Below are 14,895 nucleotides of genomic sequence, written 5' to 3' on the forward strand. Positions count from 1 at the left end.
AAATCTCCTGGCAGAGAAGCCTGGTCAGAACCAACACCTTTTGCAAGCGACAAGGCCACGTTTGCCCTGGCTCCTGCACTGCTCCAAGCACCCGCTGCAGCCCTCAGTGGTGGGAAAGGCCAGGAAAGCCCCTAGTGCAGAGCCTGGGCACCTCCCTGGAGAGCCGCCCTGCTCTGGGCAGGCCAAGAGCACTGGAATGTGCAAAAGCTCCTGCTCCTCATCCTCAGAGAATGAATAAAAACCACAACCATGGGGTTTAAGTCACATCCACAGACATCACACAGTAAAAGGAAGGAGATGGTTGCAGGCCTGGAGGAGCACGTGTCAGCAGAGCCTGCAGGACAGAGCTGTCTTTCCCCGGCACAGCTCCTTCCCACAAGCAGAGCCGGGAGAGGATCCGGCTCCCACCGGGCTGCAACCGCACAGCTCAACACTACAACAGCGCTGCAGGGTCAGGGAACCTCACTGAACCAAGCTTGAAGGAATTCGAAGGCAATTTAGCTTAAATATAAAAATAAATGTTTCTTTTGTTAAAAAACTTTTAAATATTTGTGAATTTTTTTTTTTTTGCTTTTTTTCCTGTTTTTTTTAATTTCGACTCCGGCAGACACACACACTCACACGGCTCCCAGAGTAAAAACACCCGGCAGCAAAGCACTCCTGGAAGTGGTGGGGAGCCCACAGGCAGGGGTGCCCGTCCCTTGCCCGCAGCAGCATGGGGGCAGCTCTTGGTGGACCCCAGCTCGGGAATTTTCTTCCCTCTGGAAGCTCCAGGCAGGGGGAGGGCTGGGTGGGAAGAGGGGAGGCAGCACCACAGCTCCTGGGAGCTGGTAAAACCCCAAAGGGCAGAGATGAGCTCAACCCGATTTGGATCCAGGGAGAGGGGAAGGAACTGGATCTGGGGAGGGAGGAACCCATTTGCTCCGATCCCACTCCAGAGCACCCCACTCCAGAGCACCGTCAGGTGGGGAAGGGGCACCAGGAGAGAGGGAGGGGAGAGACCGCCAGGTTGGAGCCTCCCAGCTGGGGTCCAGGCCCCATCCCCCACCAGCTGCCTGCCTGAAAGTCAAGACGACAAAGGGATGAGTCCCCCAGCGGGAGCAGCCCCGCAGTAACGCTGCTTTTAACACCCAATTGGCCAGGGCGCAGCCCCCAAAAAGGGACGGGCGCTCCTGGAAAAAGAAACTCCAAACAGCAAAATCCGGCATAACCAACATGCCGCCACGCACACCATTCAGTTCTTCCTCCAAACTCGATTCAGTGAGTGCATGTAAAGGGGAGCACGAACAAAGCAACACAGAGGGGCTGGAGGAGCAGTGAGGGCCGGAGAGGCCCCATCCCTGCATCTCCAGTTGAGGCTCCAGGGTGATGAATTCCCAGTGAGGGGGGTTGGCACACAGGTCAGCCACTGCACTGAGACGCTAACGCCCACACTGGGCTGATGCCAGCCGGCCCCAGCTCATGTTCTGCAGGGCCAGCAGCAAAGCAAAGCCCTCCAGAGGAAGCGCGTTCACCAGGCCAAGGGATGAAACAACGGGGAAAGATCACAGGACCTGGTGAAGACGGCATCCCTCACCAGGCTGGAAGCGCGGCCGGCAGGAACAGCGGCTCTGCCGAGTGCTGTGCCATGGGGCAGGGGAGGAGGAGGGCACAAGGACAGCTAGGGAAGCAGAAGGAGAAGGATTTACACGTTATGAAACATGGCAAAATAGAGAGGGGGAGGAAACGTGGTGGTATGTACAGAGGCTCATCCAGCCTTGGCTGGGGAACTGTTCAAGTAAGAAGAGTTTGGTTTATCTTGTCCCACCCAGTCTCCAAGTGACCTGGCCACGGGGTTGGCTCTCAGCGCAGACTGACGCAGCGGAGGTCACTTTTTGCGGGGGTGCTGCCTCCGTGCCTGCAGCCGTTGGCGACTCCCCGTCTTGGATCCTGCCCCAATGGAAAAGGTGGGAGTGGATGAACCTGGAAGCAGAAAGGTTGCTCAGTCTCTGCAGCCTCACTCAGAACTGGCACAGGGGGGCAGTGCCAGCATGGAAAGGAAGAACCTGCCTCCCCCAGAGCCCAGCAGGTACCACTTCTCCAGCCCTGAGCACAGCCCATCCCTTCCACCATCCCCAGCTTGAGGGGACAACACGACCCCTCAGCTCCCCAAGGCCAAAGCACTGATCCTCTCCTTACCAAAGGAAGTGCCAACTGCTCCGAAGCCTGCGGCAGGAGTGCTGGGCGTCCCGAAGGAAAGGCTGCCGCTGCTGCTCCCCACTGCTCCCGGGACAGGCGTGCTCTGCCCAAAGCTGGGCGCATGAGTTCCTGGAAAGCAATGCACTGCTGTGAGCCAGGGTGGGCAAAGGAGGAAGAACTGGTAGTGCCTGCAAAAGGTACAGATTTCCCTCCCCGAGTCCCAGCCTCTTTGCCCAAGAAGCCTTTTTAATGCTCTGAGTAGTGCTCTCATTGTAATCCCTGGGCTCTCCTGCCAGCATGGCAGCACAGGAGGACTTGCAGGCCAGGGAGGAACAAAAGCCTCTGTCTTTCCAGATCAAGCAGCTCCTCTGCCAGTGCATGGGTTTGGCTCTGCAGGAGGCAAGTTGGCCCAGGGAGGGTGCAATACGATAGGGAATCAGAGAACCCTTCAGATGGAAAAGACCTTGGACATCATTGAGTCCAAATGTAACTGTTCACTACTGAATCAGATCTGAGCACCTCGTCTACCTGGCTTTTAAACACCTCCAGGGATGGGAGACTCAACCACTGCCCTCAACCAGCCTCTGCCAGTGCCTGAGAACCTTCTCCATGAAGGAATATTTCCCAATATCCAATCTAACCCTTCCCTGGTGCAATTTGAGGCCGTCCTCTCATCCTATCCCTTATTAGTAGGCAGAAGAAACCAGCACAACCTCCTTTCAGGGAGCTGTAGACAGTGATGAGGTCTCTCCTCAGCTTCCTTTTCAATAGACTAAACAACACCGGTTCCCTCAGCTGCTCCTAATAAGACTTGTGCTTCAGCCCCTTCACCAGCTTCAGTGTCCTCTGAAAACCTCACAGAGTGAGCAAGAAGTGACCGCAGTGCCTGGCTGGCAGCAGTTCTGCTCACCAAGAAGCTCCAGGTTGATTTGAAGCGGTTGGTGGCTGCAGGCCACTGGGCTGGGGTCAGCACTCACATAGAGCTAGGGAGCTAGCGTGTCCAGAGGGGCCAAGGAGCAGCAGACTAAAGGATTTAAGGATTCCTCTCCACAACAGAGGGGATCCAGACGGTGACAGAGGCACCTTCTCAACTCACAGCAAGGCTCAGCATAAGTACAGGCCTCCCTATGGCTGCCAAGCTTGGGATGCTCAGCAACGGCTGGCAGGAAAGCCATAGCCTATAATCCACCCTCCCAGGAAGCTGTATTCATTCCAGCTCACCTCCGAACACAGACTTGCTGTCGGGGGTGCTGGGCACGGTGAAGGCAAAGGGTGTACTCTGGTTCTGCACACCCAGCGCGCTCTGCGTCAGGGAGGAGCCGAACAGCGCTGCCGCCGGGGCTGCCCCGCTCTGCCCAGTGCCGAAGTTGAAGGCCACAGCAGGGGAGCCGCTGCTCAGGGCGGGTGTGCCGATCCCAAAGGTGTTGGCAGAGGGGCCTGGCTGCGCGGCTGCCCCAAAGGTGAAAGGAGCAGGGGTGGTGCCGAAGACAGCAGTGCTGCTGCTGCTGGTCGTGGTTTGGGTGGTGGAACCGAAGCTGACAGTGGTGGAGGTGGCTGTCCCAAAGGAGAAGACAGAGGTGGTGGTCCCAAATGCCGCCTGTGTGCTGCTGGTGCCGAAGGAGCCCTGGGCGCTGGCTGTGCCAAAGGCTGGCTGAGCACTGCTGCCGAATGCTGGCTGCACTGTGGGCTGTGCAGCGGCAGCTCCAAAACTGAACGGGGGGCCAAAGCTGACAGGGCCAGCAGCGGGCTTGGTGGTGGACGGCTGGCTCTCCGCAGCGCCAGTGTTGAAGCTGGGCTGACTTGCTGCACCGGGATACGGTGGCGGTGGCTTTGCGCTCGCATTGAAGGAACTGCTGAATGCTGAGATGGAGGAGCCAAACGTCAACGTCACTTGGCCTGTAGTGGCTGGGGTGGAAGAGGTCAGTGTGGTGCCCCCAAATATGTTGAAGCCCACAGTGGTGGTAGGAGCTGTTGAGTTTGAAGGTGCTTGGCCAAAGGCAGGGCCTCCTGGAACACTGGTGGTGGCAGTGACCGTGGCTGTAGGTGTCTTTCCAAACTGGAACACAGGCCCCGGGGTGGCAAAGCTGGTTTCAGCGCTGGGAGCCGAGCTGGCCGGGCCGCCAAACAGGAAGGGCTGGGCTGCGCTGGTGGAGGTGGCAGTGGTGACAGCCAGGCTGGCAGCAGGGCTGGAGGATGTGGGTGGGTTGAGTCCAAAGCTGAAGACAGGTTTGATGGTTGCATCGGTGGAGGAACTCTGTGTGGCAGCAGTTGTAGCTGCAGTGGTGAAGATGACATTAGGGAGACCTGTGAATCCTGCCAGGGCAGTCGTGGTGGCTGCTGGCAGATCAGGGACCGAGGCTGGCTGTGGCGTTGGTTTGAAGGCGAAAGGAGAGGCCTTCGATGGAGACGAAGCTGTGGTGACACTGCCAAATATGGGCTTGAACACAGTGGTGGAAGAGGATGTCAAGGGTGGCCCTGAGCTCGCAGACACGGTGACAGTGGCAGTGACGACAGCTGCACAGGGTGCTGTGCTCTCGCTTTTTGGCAAAGCGCCAAAGATGGGTTTGAAGACAGGGGCCGTGGTGGGCACAGCAGCAGTTGTGGTGGGCACCGTGGTGGTCGTGGTTGCTGCTGGCTGGCTGGCAGGAGGGGTGCTCAGCATCCCGAAGAGGATGCTCGGCTTTGGGAAGGAGGGAGGCTTGCTGGGGGTCTGACCCAGCTCTGTGAAGGCAGGAGGTGCCGTGCTGCTGGGGGGCTGTGTCCCCAAGGCAAGGGGGGCAGCAGGGGCGGGCACGCTCAGCACAGGCTTGGTGTCGTCAGCAGTCGCAGGCAGAGAACTCGACTCCAGTGACACAGCAGGAGCAGGCAGCTGCAGGGCTGATGAAGGTGGCTGAGATGCTGCCGCAGCTCCAGTGGAGTCTGGAAAGGGGGAGAGAGCTTGTATAGGAATAGGGAGTCACCTACAGGGTACCAGGCACCCACCCCATGGCTGCAGAAGCCCCTGGAGCAGCACCAACCCAGACCAGACAGACCATGGCAGGGGGTTTGGAACTGGGTGAGCTTTAAGGTCCCTTCCAACCCAAACCATTCCATGATTCTATGACTCAGCCCTTCCCACTTACCGCAGTTCCCAATAGTGCCACAGGCTCTGTGTCCCTAAACTCATCCTCCAGGAGCTGCCAGCAGAGTGTTTGGAAAGGGAGTTTTGCCATCTGCCACCCAGGGAGGCAACGCAGATCTCCCACTGTGCCTACCTGGCTCTGCCATGCTCCCGCTCTGCCAACCTCCTCTTCCTCACCTGTGGGTGCAGGCGCAGCCTGGCTGCTCTGCATCTTCTTCAGGCTGTCCAGGAGCGAGTTGGTGCTGGCTGGAGCAGGAGCTGTCGAGGAAGGTGTTGGGGAGATCACCGGGAAGGCCAGTGGCCTGGGCGTGGGCGTAGTCTCTGCAGTGGTGCTGGGAATCACATCTGCTGGGAAGGAGCAAGGAATCAGGATGCGCAGCTTGCTGTAGGGAGTCACCCCTTAGCAAAGCCTCCCCAGGGAGTAGAAAAACAACACAAAGATCCCCACAGCTCTGGCCTGGTGAACCTCACCCACAGAGCAAGAGGAAATGGCCTCAAATTGCGCCAGGGAGGTTTTGATCGGATCTTAGGAACCATTTCTTTACTGACAGAGAGGTGAAGCCCTGGCAGAGGCTGCCTAGGGGAAGTGGGGGAGTCTCCATCTCTGAAGGGGTTCAAAAGTGTGTGGCCGTGGCACTTGGTGACATGGTTTAGCAGGCATGGTGGGGCTGGGCTGGTGGCTGGACTGGATGAGAGGTCTTTTCCAACCTTAATGATTCTATGATCACCCTGGGGACTCTAAAGCATGAGCTCTCCTGAGGCTGAAAGCACCAAGAACACCCCCAGACCCAAGGATCATGCAGGACTTTCCCAGGAGCCTCCCTAGCCTGCGCTACACAGACGGCCCGCTGCCTCGACAGCCCCGGGTTTCCATTCCTTGCCACCCCCTTTGCTTTCCCAGTCTGCCCTTACCAGCCTTATCCTCCAAGACTTTGTTGAACCACTGCAACGCTGCCTTCTTCTCCGCGTCCAGGTCCTCTGACGTGACAGAGTAGCCCAGCTGAGGCGGCGGGGGCTGCCAAGAGAGAGCAGCAGCTCAGCTCCTTCTCAGGGAAGCTGGCAGAGCCTCTCTGAACTTGTGGTGAAGGGCTGGCCATCGCAAGACCTGTGAAGCAGGTGGTTCAGCCACAGCACGCTACCGCGGAGCTCCGATCCCCGTTCCTTCTGGCCCCCCGGCTTGGCACTGAGGGCACGGCAGGCCTTCCCCAGGCCATTACCTGGTCCGGTAGCAGGCGGAACAATCACGCACAGCCCACCAGACACTGGGGCTGGGTATAGCGTCACTTCCCACTCGGCCAAGGACGGGGCCTCCTTCCTGAGGGCAGGCAGGTCAGTCTCCCCCCAGCCCTGCAGAAATTGCAGTGAGCACATTCTATTGCCAGAGGAGGGCAGAAGGGGCTGCGAGACAGTGACGTACCAGCGCCAGCTGGTCTCCCCGGCGAGACGACAGCAATTGGATCTTCCGCTTGCGCTTCCCACTGCTCCCCGATGCGGATGGTGGGCTCAGGGAATTCTGCCTCTTCTGCACCGGCGTCTCCACCACTACAGAAGGAGACATGTCAGGACCAGCTCCAGGCAGAAGAGGCATTCGCCCGGTACCAGTGAGGCTGTCCCTTCTGCCTCCTCTCCAGGTGAGCCATCTTGGAGGGCAGAGCCAGGAGCACGGCTTTAAGCCAAGGACAAGGCTGTGATGCTCTGGAAGAGCAGCTGGCTGCAATACATCCCAGGGGAGTCTGTTCCAAGAGTCTGGTGGGGCTCTGCAGGTGAGCAGCGGCTTCCCACCTCTACGAATGGTCCTTGCACACTGCCTACCCAAAATAGAAACCATGCAAGCTGGGTGGGCCACAGCTAGTGCTGCACCACAGGACCCTGTCTGTGACAGGCATGAAGGATATCCTCTCTATTTCAGCTGAGGAAGCACTGGAATCAGCCTGGAATTTGGTTGGGGTGCTGCTTGTACAGCAGATGTTGCCCCAGGGCTCACATTTGGAGCCCTGCTGGCCTCAGGGCTGGTGCTCCCGGTGTACAGGTCAGCTCCTGCCTGGCCATGAGCACAGCAACGCTGCTAGCAGCCCATGCACGTCACCTGGAAATCTCTTTAGAGCCGGCACTGAGGCCAGCAGAAGCACCACTGCCTTGGGAGCAGCACATTCCTAGTTTCCAGGTGACATCTCAAGCCAATCCCACCTGCAGACCTCAGCCACCTCCTGTCCCACTGGTTACTTGCACCAATGGCCCATCCAACCCAGGCACAGAGCTCTGCCCACCTCTGCTCACCTTTCTCTGTCTGCAGCTCCTTGTCTGATTTCACCGGAGTGGAAGCATTGGAGCGATGTAACTCCTCTTCCCTGCATGAGTGGGAGAGAGCAATTAGGGTCAATGTCAGGCATGGCCCCATCTGCAGGGAGCAAGACAAGGCCAAGCACGTCAAGGACTCCCACCTGCATCCCTGGTGTGTTCCTCTACCTCAGGACAAGAGCCTGCCCTCACTGCACCAGCCTGAGAGTGGCTCCAGGCACAGGAGTGCTCCACTCCCCAGGACCTCAGCTCGGCTGAGCCTGTGCACCCTCTGCAGGGTCAGTCGGCTTTGGGGCCACAGCTGGGAGTCGTGGGTAGCCACTGCCACTCACAGACCCTGGCTTGGACTCATGCTGTCACCAGGGCAGGGCAGTTGGGTCAGTTTTAGTTCCAACAAGGTCAGGACCTTCTTTGAGCCAGGACAGAAGAGAACAAGGGCCTGTACTGCAAGGCAGGTGCTCAATACAACCCTATTGCAGCTCCCGTGCGTGGATTTTGAGAAGATGGAAAAAAAATCAGGGCCTGTCCTTTCCCAGCGTTCCAGCAACCCATACCAACGGCACAATGCAATGCTGCCTCAGTGGCAACTTGAGCCCTTAAATCCCCAACCCGGCCTAGAAGCAAGGCAGGGATGGTGCAGTGCAGCACTGCTGCCAGAAAACAAGGCAGCACAGACATGAATCAACACAGGAACAAAGAGATTTCCACACTGGGAAGTGACCCAGCTCCACTGAGAGCGGGACCCAGGCACTGGGACAGCTGAGAAGGTGTCTGCTCTCCTGCCGGCTGGCACCACACAGGCACTTGCCGGTTGAGCGAGTAGTTACCTGGCTTTCTTGAGAGGCCACTCTGGCGTCTGAGGGCGGGAGGACGCTGGGCTGGACAGTGGGGAAATGCTCATACCACTTCTCTTCCACAGCTGGAATGCAAATTGAGACCGGCAGTAACTCTGTACAGAGGCTGGCAGGGAGCACAGCCTCCCATCCTGCTCACTCACAGGTTAAAATGTCACTTCCCAGGACTGTGGCTGATGAGTCCAGAGCCACTCTCACTTCACCACTGCTTATCTCCCCTCCACATTCCATGAAGCACAAAGTCTGGCCACCCTAAACAATCTTCTCTGGGAGCAAGCAGGCTCCAGGGTTATTACAGCCTGGCTTGGATGGGAATAAGGATCCTGCTGGTCCGATGCCACCTCTTGTGTGGGACAGGCAGGGGCTGCCTGGCTGCCTCAGACACCCGGGCAGGAGCCAGACACCTCCTCGCCAGAAGCTCAGAGCAGACAGATCCCACCTCAAGGATTTGAGACCCATCCCACCGAGTGGATAGGGCCACCCATATATAGAAACATAGAATGATTTGAGTTGGAAGGGACCTTAAAGATCATCCAGTTCCAAACCCCTACCATAGGCAGGGACACCTCCCACTGGATCAGGTTGCTCAAGGCCCCATCCAACCTGGCCTGGAACACCTCCAGGGATGGGGTAGCCACCACTTCTCCGGGCAACCCGTTCTAGGTTCCTCACCACCCTCACTGTGAAGAATTTTCTCCTTATGTCTAGTCTAAACCTTCCACTCTCCAATTTATAGCCATTTATAGCCATATCTTAGCAGAAACCTTTCCTTAGACAGATGCAGAGCTCCATCAGCCATGGCTACATCCCACTGTCACATCTGCAAGCCTCATCCAGAATGTGAACAGCGTTTTATTACAGCTCAGCAGCTGCAGAGGAGACCTGGGTCAAGGTGGGAACGCATGGCTCCAATTCTTGCCAATTCAGCTGAAAAGGTGGCAGTGCAAAGTATTCTTTTATCCTTTCACCTGGATCTGTTCACCAAGGCTGAGCAGGGAGGAGAAAAGCTTCTTGCTCTGGTGTAAAACAAGCACTGCAATAGGCCAGCTCAGCCTGGGGACTTGCCTGGCAGCATTGCCTGCTGCTCCCCAGCACCCTGCCTGAGCCTGAGGAGATGAAACCGCCTAACTGAGCTGCACTGGAGACTCCCAGCAGTGCCTTCTCTCTCTTCCCATTAGGCCAGCACTCCAGTTACAATCCCAGAGGAGGGTTGAGCTATTCCGTACTGTGCCAGGCTCCGCTGCTACCTTTGGCAGTCTCTTTCCTACCTGTGAAAGGCCCCGGCTGGAGCTGTAGGAGCTAGCGATGGCGTTGCGGATGGAGCTGGGGATCCCACCAGTGTATGTGTTGTTGAGGGAACTCACGGAAGAGGTGCGTGACCTCTTGTTGGAGTACTCATCTGGGCAGTGCGGGACGAGGCCCCTCTTCAGGGAGCCAGGCCTGGAAGGGATTAAGGAAGATTTTACGAGCTCCTCATATTAAATTCTCATGCTTTAAAACCAAGCTGCAATTATCTTTTTAAGGAAAAATATGACATACTTTTCTTCTCTCAATATTTACTAAACTAGAAGAGTAGTTGTTATGAGAAGGCCCAAGGGTACATCAAGGCCAGAGTCCATTAAACTCCGAGCAAAAGCACGGCCACAGCCTCTCTTGCTCTGCCCTGAAGCTGGGCTCTGCAAGCAAAAGCCAAGGACCTTTTCCAGAGCCCACAGACTTTTGGAACACCCCCCCCCCCCCCAGCTCACAGCAGTTGCTTCTGGCCCAATGGACACTTACTTGGGTATGAGAGAGGCGGGGGCACCATTGGCTACCAGTGGCTCAAAGGCTGACTGCCCGCTTCCACTGCTGTCGTGGCGCCTGCAGGAGAGAGGGCAGAAGCTGGTGGTAGTGAGGAGGCAGCAGAGACAGCTGCCCTTCCAGCCTGTGGAGAGGACCCCTTCCAGGGGAGCTCAGCACTGGGAAAGTGAAAACATTGCTTTTTTTCCTGCCCCTCAATACCCAGGACAGCTTTTCCCACGCACATCCTGCTGTGAATTTCCACCCCCACCCCACCTCCTCCTCCGGTCCTGTCCTCACTGCTTCTCACCCCAAGCTGCCTCCTTCCAAGCACCAGCAACTCCCCTAGCCGCCTTCTGCGCAGAGTAGTCTCAATGTAAAATAGACTTCATTCAAATCCATTATTCCACACTGAAATTATTCCAGTCTCAGCAGCTCATTTCTGAGCTCTGATGCTCCTGTCTCCAACCTCTTCCTAACCAATAGCTTGGACTGTTTAAGTCAGGAACCAAACACCCCTTCACACAATGATTCAGCGAAGACCTGAATCCGGAAGTCTTAAAGCCAGTCCTGTCACTTAGCACTTCACCAGCTCCAAGCAGGCTGACGCCATCGAACAGGTGATCCTGTGCTCTCCAGCTGATTGCAGGCTCTTTCCTGCCCTCAAAGACTACAGAATTTTCTGCCTAAGAGCACTCTTCACCCTTGCCAGACATTTATGCCTTTGTGACAGAGATGCACATTGGCACATTACAAAAATAGAATCATAGAATCTTTAAGGTTGGAAAAGCCCTCTAAGCTCATCCAGTCCAATCATCAGCCCATCCCCACCATGCCTGCTAAACCATGTCACCAAGTGCCATGGCCACAAGCTTTTTGAACCCCACCAGGGATGGAGACTCCCCCCCTGCCCTGGGCAGCCTCTGCCAGGGCTTCACCACTCCATCAGTAAAGAAACTGTTCCTAATATCCAATCTAAACCTCCCCTGGTACAACTTGAGGTCATTCCCTCAAGTCCTATCCCTTGTTTCTTGGGAGAAGAGATCAACACCCACCTCACTGCAACCTCCTATCAGGATGTTGCAGAGAGCGATACAGAGCAAATGGAACAAAGCAACACAAAAAAGGGGACCCTGCCCGTGCACCCATCCTATTGTCACCCTGCTCAGCTCTTATGAGGCTCAGACTCACCAAGCTGAGGCAAGGGTTCAAAGGCAGAGGGAAATTCAGTGACAGAGGAGAGGACAGCACGCCCTGCTGCAGCAGGAAGGCAGCAGGCAGCTCCCTGAGAAGGGCCACTCATCCTACTGGGCTCTCAGTGCCACCTCAGGCAGCAGCCCCAGTGCAGCAGCAGGACAACGTGCCCACGTGCTGCCCAAGCCGCTCTTCCGTGGTCTCCCAGCTCTCTGGTACCTGATGGGCAGGCAGCCTAGGCACACAAGGCCAGAGGGGCAGGACATGAATGGCTCCCACGTACACAAGTGGAAGGATGAAAAAGAGGCGGAGAGTGAAGGATGGTGAGGTTGTGCTGTGCCTGGGCGGTTAGAAAGGCTCTGGAAGGCCTTAGCACCCAGGATTTACACCTTATGCTGGGCAGGCAGACCTGGCACATGATGGGCAGAGGGGCTCGTGAACAGCCCCTACACACTCAAGAAAAGAAGAGTGAAGAACAGTGAGGTAGTGCTATGCCCAGGAGATGGAAAGGCTCTGGAAGGCCTTAGCACTCAGGATTTACACCTTCTTCTTCCCAGAGTGCTGGTAAATACATCGCATTCATTTCTTGGAGGTGGAAATCCCTAACCTTGATGAACAAAGCCAGCAGATAAGTCTCTCTTGTTCACCTTCATGTTTTTACCTCCTTTTTCTTGCTACAGTGCACAAAGGAAGTACACAGATCTTTTAAAGCATGATGCTTCCATCCAGGGCTGTGAGACATGGGGGTCCCATCCCTCCCGGAAGCCTGGGCTGGCTGAAGGATAGATGTGATAAGCTTATGGTAGATACCAGGGTTTCACAAGTCTCCCCCATCTGCAAACCACTGCGATGACAGCGGCTGCTTCTCTGATCCATATCCCAGCCTCTCCCAAACCCAGCAATGCAGGGGAACACACCTGATCCACAAGCTTGCCTAGACAAAACTTAAGGCAGCCTACTTTGATCTCAGCGGCAAAAGAACTCGTGGAGGACTTTCAAACAGCCCAGAGGGCCAGGTGATGGGCTGTGCTTCCTCTCTGTGGTTCAATTCCCACAGCAGTGCTTCTCCAACACAGACTCCTGGTTACATCTCATTTGTCACCACTGAAGCGCTTATCCCATTTACGACCTTCCCAACACCCTGGCAGTGATCTGGACTGCTGGTTTATTACCTCCTCTTGCTGTCCTGATCGTTCTCAAAAGCCCGGTCTTCCTCCTCCTCCTCCTCCTGCTCCACAGCCCTCTTCCTACTCTCCTTGATGGCGTTCAGCACAGTCTCTTTCGCACATGGATCTGGGCTGCTGGTGGCTGGGAAGGCCAAGGGTGAGGTCAGATGCTCCAGGCTGCCAGGCAAAGTGAAGCGAGGGGTTAGGCAAGCTGTGACGGGCAGAACGGGATCCCCCACCTGGTGCCCTGGCTGCCGCATGGAAGCAGGGAGAGAATCATCATAGAACCTCCTGAGTCAGAAGGGACCCAAAAGGCTCAATGAGTCCAACTCCTGTCCCTGCACAGGACACCCCAACATTTACACCGTGGGGCTAAGGGCCTTGGCCAAACGCTTCTGGAATATTGTCAGCCTTGGCGCCATGACTGCTTCCCTGGGAGCTGTTCCAGGGCTCCATCACCCTCTGGGAAAGAACCTTTTCCTCAAGTCCAACCTAACTCTCCCCTGGCACAGGTTCCTGCCATTCCCTTGGCTCCTGTCCTTGGTCACCAGAGAGAAGAACTCAGTGCCTGCTCCTCCTCCTTCCCACTTTGTGAGGAAGCCGCAGAGTACGATGAGGTCTCCCCTCAGCCTGGTCTTCTCCAGGCTGAGCAGACCCAGGGACTTCAGCCGTTCCTCACACTCTTCCCCTCTAAACCCTTCCCCAACTCCCTGCCCTCCTCTGGATGCTCTCCAGCACCTTTACAACCTTTTTATCTCGTGGCCCCAGAACTGCTCCCAGTGCTTGAGGTGGGGCTGCCCCAGTGTGGAGCAGAAAAGGGCAATCCCCTTCCCTGTCCAGGCTGGCAATGCTGTGCTGGATGCACCCAGGACACATTGCCCTTTTTGGGCTCCTTCCCCCTCCCATTCCCAAACTTACGCTGGGGAACGGGTCAGGCTGGCGGCTGGTCGGGCAATCCGGACGGTGATAGGGCTGCGGAGGGGGGCGGCTCGGCGAGCCCAGGGTGTGCTGCTGGGTGAGCGGCCAGACCAGCAAGTGGCAGGGAGGCTAAGTGACACGGGGCTTCGGGCTGGCGGCAGTGGGTAGCGGCGGTGTAGGGCCCTGCAAAGAGGCAGAGTGCTCAGTGCCATGGGGCTCCAGCTGTGGGGGTCTCCCTCCCTCATCCCACTGCATCCCTGGCTCCTCTTGGTTCCCCTCTGCCCCGCTCCAAGCTCCCCACGCCAGCTCCTGGCTCCGCTGCCCTGCAGCTGCTGGCTCCCCCTCACCCCCAGTCCCCTCTCACCACCTTCCTCCCCACTTATCCATGTTCTTATCGGTCCCTCCCCGTTTACCCCACTGACACCCCCAGCTTCACCTCTGCCCCCTCTACCCTTAACCCACTGCCCCCCACCTCTCCCCTCCCCACTTATCTGGTCCCCCTGCTTACAAACAGCCCCTCTGGCTTCCCCCTTAACAATCCCTTATTTCTCTTACTTGTAGATCCTCAGGCTCCCCCCTGCTGCCCCTCAGATTCCCTTCCCCTGCTTACTTGGAGGTCCCCATTTCCCTTTGCCACCCCCTGGCCCCTCTTGGCTGTCCCTGCGGCTTACCTGCAGCCCCCCTGTTGCCCCCTGTTCTCCCTCTATTGCACCCCCTGCCCCCACTCCCCTGCCCCTGTCACAGAATCATAGAATAGTAGGAAGAGAACTTAAACCCCATCCAGTTCCACCATGGGCAGAGACACCTCCCACTGGATCAGGCTGCCCAAGCCCCATCCAACTGGCCCTGAACACCTCCAGGGCCGGGCCAGCCACGACTGGGCAGCCTGTGTCAGGGCCTCACCGCTCTCACGGCGAAAAAGTTCTTTCTAATGTCTAGTCTAAATCTGCCCCTCACCAGTTCATACCCATTGCCCCATGTCCTATCACAAGTCTTTGTGAACAGCCCCTCCCCAGCCTTCTTCCCCCCTTGTTCTCCCCCTACTCACCCCGAGGCCCGCGGCTCCCCGCGTTGGACCCGCACGGGGCCGGCGGGGCCCCCGTTGGCCGCGGCCTTGCGGAGCGGCGCGGGGGTCGCCGTCCGCATGGCGCCCCAGAGCCGCGTCGCGCCCAGCGCCGCCGCGCCCAGCAGCGCGCCCCTGAGCACCAGCCACGGTAGCGACACCGCCAGAGCCACGGCGGCCGCCACCGCTGCCACCGCCGCCGCCGCGGCCCGCCCGCGACCGGGCCCCGCCATCAATACCACACTCCCTGCCCGCCGCCGTCCCGGCATGCACTGCGGGAAAGGAGCCCGCCGCCGTCCCGGCATGCACTGCGCTGAGAGGGGT

At 57.5% G+C, this 14,895-nt stretch overlaps 1 protein-coding gene across 2 annotated transcripts; it reads right to left on the reverse strand.

Annotated features, from left to right (window-relative positions):
• Nucleotides 1-594: 594 nt before the first annotated feature.
• On the reverse strand, nt 595-14,856 carry POM121 (POM121 transmembrane nucleoporin). 2 transcript variants are annotated; one of them, XM_054084784.1, is made up of 13 exons: nt 14,557-14,856; nt 13,509-13,691; nt 12,597-12,767; nt 10,231-10,311; nt 9,720-9,891; nt 8,425-8,516; nt 7,577-7,647; nt 6,717-6,841; nt 6,212-6,314; nt 5,477-5,647; nt 3,400-5,097; nt 2,179-2,307; nt 595-1,962 (listed from the first exon to the last, which is right to left on the reverse strand). In XM_054084784.1, exons 1-13 carry the CDS (start codon nt 14,838-14,840, stop codon nt 1,868-1,870), a joined length of 3,375 nt encoding a protein of 1,124 aa, XP_053940759.1. In that variant the 5' UTR covers nt 14,841-14,856; the 3' UTR covers nt 595-1,867. The 2 variants fall into 2 exon arrangements, with proteins under 2 accessions (XP_053940759.1, XP_053940760.1); XM_054084785.1 differs by having other exon boundaries at nt 597-1,962; nt 5,477-5,644; nt 14,557-14,855.
• Nucleotides 14,857-14,895: the final 39 nt, after the last annotated feature.

Source organism: Cuculus canorus, chromosome 20 (assembly GCF_017976375.1).
Source record: "Cuculus canorus isolate bCucCan1 chromosome 20, bCucCan1.pri, whole genome shotgun sequence".
Taxonomy (NCBI): Eukaryota; Metazoa; Chordata; class Aves; order Cuculiformes; family Cuculidae; genus Cuculus; species Cuculus canorus.